This window comes from Ischnura elegans, chromosome 2, assembly GCF_921293095.1.
Source record: "Ischnura elegans chromosome 2, ioIscEleg1.1, whole genome shotgun sequence".
Classification (NCBI taxonomy): Eukaryota; Metazoa; Arthropoda; class Insecta; order Odonata; family Coenagrionidae; genus Ischnura; species Ischnura elegans.
Window position 1 is genome coordinate 121,665,079 of NC_060247.1, and position 14,269 is coordinate 121,679,347.

At 37.6% G+C, this 14,269-nt stretch overlaps 1 protein-coding gene across 1 annotated transcript; it reads left to right on the forward strand.

Annotated features, from left to right (window-relative positions):
• Positions 1 to 1,301: 1,301 nt before the first annotated feature.
• LOC124154536 (chymotrypsin-2-like) lies at positions 1,302 to 13,985 on the forward strand. Its single transcript, XM_046528337.1, has 7 exons — positions 1,302 to 1,398; positions 4,787 to 4,877; positions 6,054 to 6,210; positions 8,378 to 8,544; positions 10,111 to 10,200; positions 13,263 to 13,399; positions 13,745 to 13,985. Exons 1-7 carry the CDS (start codon positions 1,348 to 1,350, stop codon positions 13,904 to 13,906), a joined length of 855 nt encoding a protein of 284 aa, XP_046384293.1. The 5' UTR covers positions 1,302 to 1,347; the 3' UTR covers positions 13,907 to 13,985.
• Positions 13,986 to 14,269: the final 284 nt, after the last annotated feature.

Here is a 14,269-nt window from a genome sequence, read left to right on the forward strand (position 1 = left end):
TAGACATGGGCGGATCCAGGATTTCTTTCTGGGAGGGGCACAAGCACGGCCGTATCCAGGATTTTGTTCAGGGGGGGGGGGGGCACAAGGATACCTCGTTATAGAAAACGAACGAAATGAGAATGGGACCGTATTACAAATCTAGCATATTTTTAAGGGATAAAAAATATTCCTTTATATTTTTTACTTTAATTTCCGCAGTGGCTGGACGATTCATCCTATTACACCTTTTTTTATTATCACAACAATATCATCGATGAGTCGGCCATATTGGCTAATGACGTCATTCAGCGCCGCCATCGGTGATTTGAGTCTCGAAATGCTTCCCGAACCTCGAAATATGCATGCTCGATGCGGGGCCGCATCAATGCTCTGCGATGCTCGATAAGGAACAGTCTGATGTGCATCGATGGACATGATACGTGATTCGGAACGCAGCACTGTTGAGGGGCAATACTGAACCGTTTTTGTTTCTTTTCGTGCATTAACATTTTAACCAAATGATATAATGGATTAATATTAATATCTTTATGAAAACTGATTGATGAGTCACAATCTCTAATACAATGCCAACCACTGATAACAGATAGGCAATTTAACTGAAGAGAATCTATAGCCGAGACGCTTTTCTCAAATTTTTCTAAATACCGTACGGAGTTTTTCAATTTTTATTTACAGTTTTATTCATTTTGAATGGTTAATCTTTTCCAATATTTTTTCAATTTTCATTTTCATTTTTTTATTCACAGTTTACGAATGGGAAACCCTCAAGAAAAAAATAATAAAAAAACATTAAATAAACTAATTAAAGAGAACGAATTCCAGAAATGTTTTTCTAAAATAAAATCTTAGACCTCCTGATTACAGAGTTTCAAGATGCCTTTCGGAGTTTTTCAATTTTTGTATTTGCAATTTTTATAAAAGGAAACCCTCAAGAAAAACTGAATTTATTAATATCAGACAAAAACTATCATCATCAAAATAAGGGGTTATTGGCAGGGCCGCCAAAAGTAATAGCGAGTATCAATATATTTTTTACCAAATGTGGCATTGGATTGATATTATCATCTTGACGAAGGTTGATTGATGAGTTATAAACTTTATAACAATGGGAACCATGAAAAGTAGATATACCGTTTGCTAAAAAAAAGGATGAGTACGTGAAACTGTTCTAGGAAAATATAATCTTCGATCGCCAGATTACTGAGTTTTAAGATACCGGTCGGCATTTTGCGATTTCTGTGAATGCTTATCTCTGTATATTTTCGTATAAATATATATGTTTTCTCTCACACCCCATTCCTTTCTCGCAATTCTTGGACTCATATTGATACTTCAGCTTCGGATATGAATACCTTTTTAGTAGCTGTTGTCTTGATCATCTGTGCCCATGTACAGGTACGAACCACATTTCCAACTTCTTATAATAGCGTTCATTTAATTGTCAAAATTATATTTATAGAAACGGATGATCTTTTTTTTGCATTTTAGTCCTAGATAAACCCTTTCTTGACACTCCGACATAAAGAAAATATTGTGATGGTCCGAGGCCATCACGTGTTTACCTAAGCTCACATTCTAGAGAACCGATTGTTGGAAGTTTCGTGATTTTGGCAAGAAGAGTTTATTTTTTGTTCTTTGTCTACATTAAAAAATATATTTTCTTATGTAATACCACGGAATGTATTTTTATGTGTGTTACTTGTTTTGCCAATTGTTATGACAGTGCCTAGTGACACCCCAGTGAAGTGTGTTGTCTGTATTTAAACTCCCGGAGAAAAAAGAACATCGAAAAAAGCAGACGACAGAAAAAAGTGGGGAACCATGGGAGACCCTCGTAGGGATCACGAATATTACAGTGGAGGATCCTCAAGTTGGCCTCATAATGTGTTGTCAACCACCGCGCATTTAAATGGGTTTACAGGAGTCACCACTCGCGTCGCCGAACGACAAATTGATCCTAGTTTCACCGAGAAATAAGGCATAATTAGGGGTGTCAACCAAAATTTATATTCTTAATGATGTGATCTATCAAATTCATAACTCTTCAATGCTATTACTCGCAATTTCAAACATTATACTGCAAAATATTGGAAAAAATTGGAACGCATTGCACTCATCACCGCGCTGCGGATATTTTTGAAAACGGATTAAAATGCGACCGAAATGGCAACAGAAATCAATCTTCTGTGGGATGAAATTGGGCCTCCTCTATGCAGTTCCCATGGTAGGAATATAAGGAAGTGAGATGAGAGAGACAAGGGAGACCTGATTGCATGGCATATTGCCGAGTGGTTCTACACTCGCAGTGGGAGACCGTCTTCATAGTGAGACCGAGGACATCCAGCCGAAGCACGGGAAAGCGACTTGTACTAGAGCGAGCCAAACCCAGTAGAATAGTGGTGTTCCGGGCCATATAAAGACCAGATATCATCGCCTCTCCGGCCCTTCATCCGACACCCAGGATTCCTGGAGGATTCGTTCTCGCTCAACAGAACTCCGTTAGAATTTCCGTTTTCTTATAGTTCCCACATTTTAAAAGCCATTGACTCCCTACGATTTTTTTTGTTTTTGTGTATTCTAAAAATCCGAGACCATTCTTCAGTGTCTTGCTACCCCGGTCATTAAATCCTCAAGAAAGAAGGACCGAATTTAGTGGCCTATTAGTGCAACTATCTATCTCAAAAGTGTATCATTCACGGGCAGTACTTGAAGGCGACGTTCTGCGCTTTGTCCCAATTTGTTATTTTGTTTAAATTATTTTGTTGGAGATGACGGCGTTGTGAGGGTTCTTTTTTGTTGTATTATAGGTGACGAGGCTTTTTATGGGTTAATTTAGTCTGTTGAAGGTGACTCCGTGTGCAGAAAAGGGTTTTTTCTTTCTTCTTTATCATTTTTATTAAATTGTGTTGTGAACAAGACGTATTTCTTTTTATCTTGCCGAAATCGCCAAACTTCCTTAGTACGATTGCCTCTCTCAGAACAGTGACGTGGTCGACACCCGGGGAACTATACCTGTGCCCTTATTCATTATCGCAACATAAGTCTGGTTGCGGTGGGACATAACTCCATCATCGACCGTACGGTTTTTAACCGTCCGTCACGGCCGAGCAGCAACGCATTTATCTAGCGGGACTCCGACTCGTGATCCCTGGTCAAATCTCATGGGAAAGCCAAGGCCTGAACCCAAAGGGAAGGGAGGGAATTGGGACCACTGCGATATAATTTCATAATTATATTTGCTTGCAACGGTAATTCATGCATCCTTTATCTCCAATTGTGATGTACCGAGTAAGCTTGCAGTCTTTGAAAACAAATAGTCACTTTCAATAATTTTCAGGGAGACATATGAAAATAGATAGATATTCCATTTATTTACCTTTTCTATGGTAGATGGAGAAAAATTCGCGCATAGCAAAAGACTCGATAAAAACTGAAAAAATCCAACATAATTTTTTTATATTTATATCAATAGCATTCTTTTCCATTTATTTAGTCAAGACCGTTTTTGATGCATTATTTATCATGATCAAATACTGGAATGATAAAATTTATCGTGAATAGCGTTAAATAAATGCAGTGCAAAAAATCGTCTTCGTCTAATTTTAACAATCGTGTAATATTCATCAGATCGAGCCTCAAACCATACATCATTTACAAAGAATGATCCAAAAAGCTCCATTCAACTTTTATTATTATTAAAGTATTCTACCGATTAAGGTAGGTGTCCATGGAGTGCTTAAGAAGGAATCCTGGAGCCTCCCCTTACAATATACACATCCCTCTTCAGTGCACAATAAGACCTACTCTCTTTCAATCTATCTAAAAATCCTATTCTTTTCCTTCCCCTCCCTCGTTTCCCTAAAATTCTACCCTCTAACACCATTTTCAACATCCCCTCACCGCTAAGTACTCGCTCTCCATCCATACCTTCTGTCTCCTCCGTATCTCATCTAAAAGCTGCCTCTCCTCACCCACCATGTCCAGTACTTCGTCGTTCCTTTTCCTCTCCGTCCATTTCACCCTCTCCATCCTTCTCAATACCCACATCTCGAATGCCTCCAATCTTCTCTCGTCTTCTTTCCTCAGTGTCCACGTTTCCGCACCGTAGAGAGCTACACTCCAAATCAAACTCTTCACTAACCTTTTCTTTAAACTCTTACATAACGATCCTCTCAGAAGCTCCTTCCTGTTCATGAACACCTCCTTTGCTAGTGCAATTCGCTTCCTGAAGTCCTTGCTACTGTGTCCGTTTCCTCTAATGTGCTGCCCAAATAGTTAAACTGTTCTACCTGTTCAAGTTTTTCCCACCTACTTTTATCTTGAGTCTCACATAGAACAGGGTAAGGACTAATAAAATATCTCTCAAAAAGCCGTAAAACTCGCTATTTTGAACCATTTATCTTGAAATTCTGCAATTTATTAATCTCGCAGGTACCACTAATCCTGATGGGTATTCCATACCCCCACACACCCCGGTGTTAGCTGCACCTAAATCCCCCCCCAGCCTTAATTCCTAGCTGCGCCCCTGCTATCGACCAATCGTTCTCCGCCTCTTGTCTCCATAGATTACTTAGTCGTAAGTTATCATCTTGAAATGTTCATAGTACATACGCTACAGATTTGATTACACTAAACTGAAAATTTTAAATTTAAGAAATCAGGAAGAGAACTGCGCTAGCAAAGGAGTCGTTCACTAACACGAAGGGATTAATGAGAGGATTGCCTTGTAAAGGCCTGTCAACTTTTATAAGTGACTAAAAATCATTTTATATTGTATTAACAGGCATTTGACGTTGGAAGACTTCGCCCTATGGGCAGCCAATCGCAGGCAGTTTCCGCGAAGAAAAACATCCGGTTGAGGGCACTGGAGGATGGTAAGATCTACTTCATGATTTTATAATTCATCCCCCATAATACCTCGAACATAGGTGCTTCTATGGTAAATTCGGCATTTCTACAACGGAGCTAAAGTCGCTGAAATGAACTGCTCTTAATCGCCATTCGCGGAAATTCGCTGCCTCGGACCTTCCGTGTTATTTTTTAAGGTAAATATTCAAGACGCATTATTATGAAAAACTAGGCAACCCCTGCGAAAACTTCGTACTTTCACGCTATCAGAAAATAAGTGAAGAAATGGTGTAATTTAGTTTTAAATAGAGAATGGTGTACCACAAAGTACTTTCTTTATACTTGTTTCCTTGCTAAAATACACAAAACATATTAATACAATACAGACTAGAGAGTTTGGTACCAGGAGAAACAATCATCACGTCATTGGATTCTAAAATAGATATTTTCAGCACCATAGTTTTTTTTATTTATACGTGATACAAGTCATGTTTTAAGTTCCTCACACACGATGTCTCTTTTAGAGAAAGTTTAACACTCTTCATTACTCTTAGATTTTACTTTTAACATATTTGCCTGATTACGTTACGTTTTCTGGGTTTATTTATCGATTTAACGGATTATTAAACCTTTTTTGAAGTTCAGAATAAAAACAGGTGTGGTGTTCATATACCTCGAGCGAGTAATCGATATGGAATTATCGAAACTTTTAAGCCAAATTAATGGGTAAATAGTGAAATTTGAGACTGAGATTGTATTTTTTTCGGCCGAAGCCAGTGATTCAATGTTTAAATTGATACCTCATTTATCACTGTAGGTACAGTATTAGCGGAGCATATACGAGATTACAGAAAAAGATCTCTCTGTATTTACGTATATGATTATAAGAGCTATTCATGATTTTGTAAAAGAAATCACGCGGGTAATATTGATACGGGTTGGCTACTTTTAGCCGAGTATGATAATTCGCTCCGAGAATAAACGTGACTAAACAAGGTAACCATTCATTTGCTATTATTATAGATTTTCCTTGACTGCAACTTTTTTATTCAGTTTATTTATTTTGCATTAGATTTAACAGTTGTAAGTTTTAATTCGTGGCCAAAATCACCGTAGCTTACAGTATTATAAACATATATACGCACTGATTATAATTTATCCTTTGCTGTCAGCATTCTAATACGTGGATTATCATATTTCAGGGTACGAATCAGCCCAGCCAAAGATTTCTAATGGTTACTCAGCTAAACTAGGAGACATTCCATTCCAGGTCTCAATGGACTCTGATACATCTGAATTCTGTGGAGGCGTAATCATTCATTCTTCATATGTGCTAACAGCTGCTCAATGTGCAGTAGGGTGAGTCGAATTTCGTGGAAATTTCAAGAAAGATAAAGGTAGATTGCCGTAGTAGTATCAACGAATTCATAGAGGTAATCATAACCTAAAGAATAAGTGAGGAGGCTGAGTTGTTAAAGCTCCTTATGAAGCTTACAGTATTGTGTGAGAGACTTATGACGGATTTATAAGTTTGACCATATCCGATTGTTCGCCGATAAGTGAGGCAATCATTAACACAGAAGAAACTGAGGCTCTCATCCAATAAAAAAAGGCTGTATGGCCAAATGGTCATATTTTTTTATTCGACATGGATGACACATTAAATTTCGGAGTTGTAAATCAAGATAAGATAAGAAACTTTTTAAAATACTATAAAAAACTAAAATCTATTTGTTTACTTTCGCACATGCTGTAAAAAAATAGGTATACAAAGGCGGTCGAAGGACTAAGCTGAAAGCCGATAGAGGCTCGAGTATCAATGACCAACACTCATAGATGAATAACACTGGGGAACAGACAATTTGTTGTCTTGCAACCGAGACTTATTTTATACTAACTTTGGCATCTGGATAAGAAAATAACCTCAGTTTTTATCTATCACGTCAACTTTTTAAGCTACAAGATACCTTTTGTATCGTATTTCATACAAAATTTGCATATGAATGAATTCAAAGAGAAATATTCCCTTTTATGCTGCATCCACACAATTATCAGAGATGAATGAATGATTTACCGATCCGTGTTAATAGACAGCAAAATATCAGCATATGCAACCCACTCAACACTGAAGCTGCCCATGATGCAAATTTGGGTCTACCAGTCTGCGCCTAATTATGGTATCTCCTGGTTAACTAGACAACTATGTGCCAGTCACTGGCCTCCTGCGTCGTCAGTCACTCGGAAACATTCGCATAAGGCTAATGTCAGCCAATTGGAGAGCATTCATGCCTCTTGTGCTAGCCGCTCAATATAGAAGAGTCGTCGCAATCACACAAGATTTAGTGAAAAAACTCGACGGGGTAGAAGAAATACAAACCACAGTTTGGAAATCAGCATGACTATATTCCCCTACCCAAAAATTGAATTAAACAGAAAACGCGTTAAAATTGTTCCCCTAAGTAATTCCAAGCTGGAGGCCATACGAGAGAACCTTAAAGAAACCTATTTCCGCCCATCGCAGTCTTATGGCTTTATCCTACCATTATGAGCACCTGAGTGTCTTGGGAAAAAAGCGCACTCATTTTTTATGTCAAATTGTCACAAATATATTGTTGAAACTTGCAATAACGTAATCCAATTCTTGTGTTCTTTCTGAAGCCAATCGAAACAAACCCACTGTGACGTCGAGATCGATCAAATAAAACGTAATTCCTTGAAATCTCAATTTGGCGTTGTCCCTCTTAATGAAACGTTTTCTCTCTTACACTTTCTTTGTCAACAACTCCTTTCTTTTTACTCGTGTCAAAAACACATAGCAACGTTCTTTTAAACAAAAAATAAGCGATTTAAAACATCAACCTAGCAGAGCACACATTAAAATATATAAATTAATACAATCAAAAACCCAAATGACGAACGAAAATAAATAAATAAAGTTAAATGAAATAAATAAATATGTAGTTACATATGTTTCTCCCAATTATAGAAAGAGACGGTATCGAAACGGAAATTCAATATAGAAGCTGTATGTGAATTGCATGCAGGGATCATAAAAGTAAACTGGAAATGGCATTGTATAGATTATTTTGACTTTCCTTCATCCAAAAATATTCTTTTTTTGAACATTCATCCTTTCTACCAACGTCACTCGTAGATATCAAACAACATTAAACATAACATTACCATCCACTGAAGGTAAATCACTGAAGGTCATTCCTAAGACACAAGTTGATGTATCTCCAATATATTTCGCTAGATAACTGAAGATGACCATAGGAGAAACTAACCTAAATATATTCGCAAAAAAATCAGAAAGTTTTCCGGGCGGAAATTGGTTAGTACCGATGTATATGTTATCCAATATGAGTAGTGTAATATGAGTTGTGCAAGATTGTCGAGAAAATTCGATTTTTTACTTCCTTCAAGGAAGAGATTTTTCTTGCCTTAAATTTAGAATTCATGGCAATGATTTAATTTTAAAATTTTATTTACTTTTAAAATTTTATTTCATATGTGAATTTTTCAGGGGGAAGCTGTTCACCATCTACGCGGGAGTGGTAAAGCTTCACGGGGATGAGAGCTCGCGAGTTGTTGTACAATCTCTAGAGGCCATTATCCACGATGGATACGATCCAAACACACTATCCAATGATATTGCCTTGCTGAAGCTGTCACAACCACTCCACTTTAATGGTATGTATAAGTAGTAACTTTATAAAGTAGATAACTACGAAAGCTGAGAAACTTATGTATGTAAACCAGGTTCCTGAGTTCCTATTGCAATTGTACTAAGGCTCATGGTAAAACAAGTTCAGGAACATGGCAGAATGTTCGTGTCCTTAGCAATCTCCTACTTTCTGGTTTTTATTTGCAGGCATCGTCAAAATAATAAAGGTATCCTCAGCTAAAAGACATACAATGTCATAATGTAAGCTATTTAAGCAGGTATCATATATCTTACAATGGAATCTTGAACACGATGAGCAATGGCCATAACACTGGAGCTGAAACCCGCTCTTAAGCACTACACACTCCATGAATGGTGACCATGAGCTCTTGGATCCAACAAACAAATGTAGTGAGAAAATTTGGAATACTTCTGTGCAAAGAACTGGCTATGTGACATGGACCTTCGGGCATACATCCTTTGAAGAAAAGACCCTGAGAGTCTTTCGGATCAGTTCCTTTTCAGCACTGTCATTTCATTATTTCCTTTTTCTTAATCTGCTTTTTTCTCCATTAAAGTTAATTTTAAGGGGTGGTTTTTAAGTTTCGGGTAAGCGAGATAGTAAAGAAATGTGTTAGACATCCTTTTCGGTCATAGATGCTGGTAAGGGAAGGGTTTGATCTCTAAGTTGCTGCATAGCTCCACTTCCATCTTAGGATAGATGATGGGTGAACTGCGCAAGGAATCTGCCGGTTATCAAGGATGGTCCAGTGAGGTGGGGCACGTAAGGTTGCCACTATGTATAAAAGTATATTCTCCGATATATTTACCAACTTTGAGGAATTAAAATACAAATTTGCTCTAAATTTAAGGCCTCTTTTATACGCTTTTGGTAGGTACGTTACAATCCTGTGGCAGATCCAGAGAGGGGTTAGAGAACATACATCCAAATGTTAATAGCCGGTTGATGAGAACATTTTACATATCAAAGGTTAAAACAAATTATTTTTCCAATACGCCAATACGAAGGATTTGTGTAGTATATAACAAAAGTTTCAACGATCTAGACTTGTATAAAAAGAAAGACTGCTTTGTAAAAGATATTAAGAATATGTTTCGCGACTGTGATAGTATTTAGTTAATATTTTTCAGCGTTTGTTATCATGATAGTTTCTATTTTTGTGGCTGTGACCAATCTATTTTCAATTTTTTTAAAATTTATATTCTTGGATTGTTCACCCTATAATTATGTATATGTTGGGTGAACATAAAATATGATTAATAAATAAATAGCCTCCCCCCTTGGGTATCCAATTTTCCAATTTACCCTGGATAGAATGGTAATTTTGTTCGGACCCCCACTACTGGTAAGCCCCCCCTACCTTTATCTCTATCCTGGATCCACCAACTGGTCTCCCAAATAATTGGCCGATTATATTACTTTTACCCGGGGTCTCCATTGACTTCGAGCCGACAATTTTAGGGAAACATCCTATTTGTCCACTACCAAGTTAATAATACCACGAAACAAAGATAATTTTTAGCCAATGCTTGACAACTTTTCAATTCAATGCCTTTTCATCTCTTTCCAGACTACATTTCACCGGCTCTGCTTCCAACAAATGACGATACGTATGTCAACGAACCAGCCTGGATTAGTGGATGGGGTTCTTCTTATGAGGGTAAGTCTATTCTGCGTTCTGCGTAACGTTAATTTCGTTTGATGAATGAATTTTTCAGGGACTTCATACTACCCAACAGTAAGAATGCATTATATATATAAAATATGAAAACCGTCCTAAAAAAAAGCTCAGTTGTTTGGGGAAGAAATCTAAAAAAATCATTAAATCTATTTTCCAAGGTAGGTAGGTATACAATAGCATAGAAAAGGAAATATTGCGCTACGATATTTTGGCAGCAGTGAAACTAATTTAATAATCGCCAGTTAGTTAACATAATCCCATTGAACTAGCGACCAATTTTATTTACATCCATTACAGGCAAGACACTCGAACATATCGAAGTTAGCAATACCATGACTTTCATGTACAGTCGTAACTTCCACCATGGCAGTCATCACGACTTCCGTGACGGTAGAACATGTGAAACAGAGCTCCCGCTCTTTTTTCATGAGTCCTCAAGTCTGGTGAATTGAAAAGACTAACTGACCCCTTGATTGTAGATTTTAAGATAGTTTTCCAACGCAGTTCTTCATAACAAAGTTTTATACAAAACACTAATGCGGGATAAACTAAACAGTGGTAAACTGGATACACGACTTTCTGAGTGATCATAAGCAAAAAAAAGTTCCAGAAGGAATTAACTGTGAGGGTGGTGTCTCACAAGAAAGAGTAATCGGCCCCCGTATGCTCATTATATACATCAATGACCTAAGCAGTAAAAACACTTTTATTTGTTGATGACGCTGTCGTCTTTTGCGAAATTAGTGACTGCTATGAACTTGAAATTCTATCATCGGAATTAAACGACGTTCACGGGATAAGCAAAGAGTAGGGACTGACGTAATTTTAACAAATGCACGGCGTTATATTTATTGCGTAGATCGTCCAATAATCCCCATTTATGTGCTGCGAATGGTGAATACAGAATGGCGGAGGGTGATGAATTTTGGAGTTACGATAACTTCGAACCTTGCGTGGGGAGGACGTATTCATAGCATAACCCTGAAAAAGCTAGGACTCGTCAAGGGTGTTGCGGGAAAATTTTCGGTTATAACGGTAAAAGAGAGACGTGCTATTTCACCCTCGCCCGTCCACTCCGTGAATACGCAGCGAGCATAAGTGATCCGATGGAGATAGACTTAATCCGCGAACTTAACTAAAATACAAAGGGAAGATACACGATTCTTCAAAAGCTGATACGGTGCATATAGAGCGTTACAAAATTGTTAAACGAATTAGTCTTAGAGCTGCTAGAGACTCGGAGGCTGCGCGATACAGATTGCCAGAGTAATCAAGAATGAATACCGTTCAGAGTGACACTGAGAACATTATATTAGAACTCCACTACATTCCCAGGAATGACAGAATCGAAAAATTAAGAAAGATATTTAGCCCAAAGGGAAATTATATAAAAATGTATGGGAATTAACTAGGTGATGAAACAACTCCAATGGCCGTTACGAGAGGACCTCGTCGCAGGTACAAACAAAATGCTGTGTTGGTTTGATCTCTGCATTCTCTTCGGGTTTTCACCGTGTGTCCGTTGGGTTTTGGCGACAACAGTTTCGCTGACATTGCAGTCAGCGTCTTCAGGTCACATTCATTTGATTGAACTTTTTAACCAATAAAGATCGTAGAATTTTGAAATTATTTTTCTTTTTTAATTTTATTGATGTGGTCGTAAAGTGAGATGTAGCATTGTGACCCTCCGGACGACGTGAAATCGATTTTTGGCCCTTGCATTGAAAAAGGTTGAAGACCCCCGATCTACATAATACCGTGCGAGCCACCTCTAGGGTGTTTGGCTGGGGGACGTAGGATGACTCGCAGGATATTATTTAGGTGCTCAGGGGATCCGCGTTCAAATTCCGGTAAAGGCAGAAATTTTTCAAAAACCGCGCGATCCCTGCTTGAGTGCAGAACAGTTTAAAAGTCTATTAATGAGGGAATTGAAGGCAGCAAATTTGTGACTTGGGTGAACAAATGAGTTGTTGTGCATATTATTAATTGTGCTGGTGGGTTTTCGGTAAATGACAAATGCGATTTTGTTTTCGGATCGTGTTAAGGAGATATCGAGGAAAGGAATTGAGTTATTATTTTCAGTTTCTACGGTGAATTAAATGTAAGGGAAAAGGCTATTTAGGTTGTCTAAGAAAGTATTCAGTGAGCAATTGTTTGTGTCTAATACGGCAAAAATGTCATCTACATAACGTAAATAAATGGAGGGGAAATAGGAAAATTTCTTCTTGAAGGTTATTCCGAAATGCGCCATGATGACGTTGGCTAGGAATGGTAAAAGTGAATTTCCCGTAGTGGTACCGAATTTTTTTTATATTTCCCTTTAAAGGTAAAATAATTTTGGTTCATGACTAAATTTGCGAGGCGCATATGTTTCTATGGGTCTAAGGTGTTCTGATCAAAAGATAGAGATTGAAGTCATGTTTTAATGGACACTTGAAAATAAATTCTTTACATCAAAAGAAACCATGATCTCGCCTTAAGAAAACCCGTATTCTTTAGTTTTGAGTCGACGTTGTTTTTGATGGAAAGCGGACTCTGGAAATTAAACTGTGCAAACTGGGCGACTAGCCATTTTGACTAAAAGTAGGTGGGGGAGTCGATCCCTGATACAATGGGTCTCATTGGGCGATTGCCCTAGTAGACTTAGGATAGGCAATATAATCTATGGAGAGTAGGGATTGAAACATTAACTGCGAAATAAATATTTTTATCAAAAAAAAACTGGGAAATCTTTGATAGTGGGAATTTCCTTTTTTCCCGAACAATAGAGGACTAAAAGCTAGAATTTATCTCGTCATTAAATGTAAACGACTGGTATCATGACACGACGCGCCACACGCATTATTAAGAATGCCTTCAGGGTAGTATGTAGATCAATAATTAAAGAGAATGTGACATCACTACCATCCAAGATGTCCTTCATTTTTCAGTCTAGCAAATTCATATTAATTGGCCTATGATTCCCTCCAGTGGTATCAAAGAGAAGAAATGGAGTTAATATATTCAGTTTTAATTTAATGTCACTAAACTATATATTTTAGGTGGATCACACACTGGTGTACTGCAATATGCTCCTGTGACTGTTATATCCAATGATGAGTGCAGACAAACCTACGGAAGCTCAGTGACTGACGGCACGATTTGCACACTCGGTAATTCGGGTGTGGGAGAATGCGAAGTAAGAACCTCAATTTTCCCTTTAAAATTTTCCGTTAGGATAAAAATTATAATTATAATTATGCTAGAGGCTAAATTATTTGGAAAATAAAACTTTTAAATAAACAAGGCACAAAAAGCTATCCTTCGAAAAATATTTGTTTTAACATGATTTTAAATTGTCAAACGAAAACACTATTTCGCATTAGATTTTACACATAAGTAAAGTCGGAAATTTTATTTTTTAATTATAATCTTTAAAGGGCATAAAATGAAACATAATAACATTTTTTGCCTTATTCTTTAGTGATGCACTTTTAAAATATTTTTAATTCTCAGACAGACATTTTTTTCCTTTCTACTTCAGGGTGATGGTGGTGGACCACTTTTTACAGATTTCCACAGAAGGGGTCCAAATCTCTTGATTGGAATATTCTCTTTTTTTAGCGGGCATGGGTGCACCGTTGGACCAGATGGTTTCACGAGAGTAAGTTACTACAGAGATTGGATTCTAAGCAATGTGAACTGAATAATCTGAAAAGTCGCAGGCACTATATGCTGAAACTGTATGATAAAGTGAAATAAACGAGATTTACAAATTCCACTGACTTATCGCACTTGGTTTTTTCAATCCTGTCGCGTGATTTCATATATATTGCCACGGGAGAAATTTCACCTGAACCGAGAATCAATCCACAGACCTTTGGCTCTCCCGGAAACTGCAAAGACCACTACGCAATACATAGGTTCCTTAACTACCCCAGTAATTTTACCGAGGTACACGATGCTGGATGTCAGGCCTTTGAGGTCCTCCAAGGATGGTAACGCAAAAGGTACCGAATGTAACGATGGAAACAAATATGGGCTTCCAAGAAGATATTATCCAAAATGA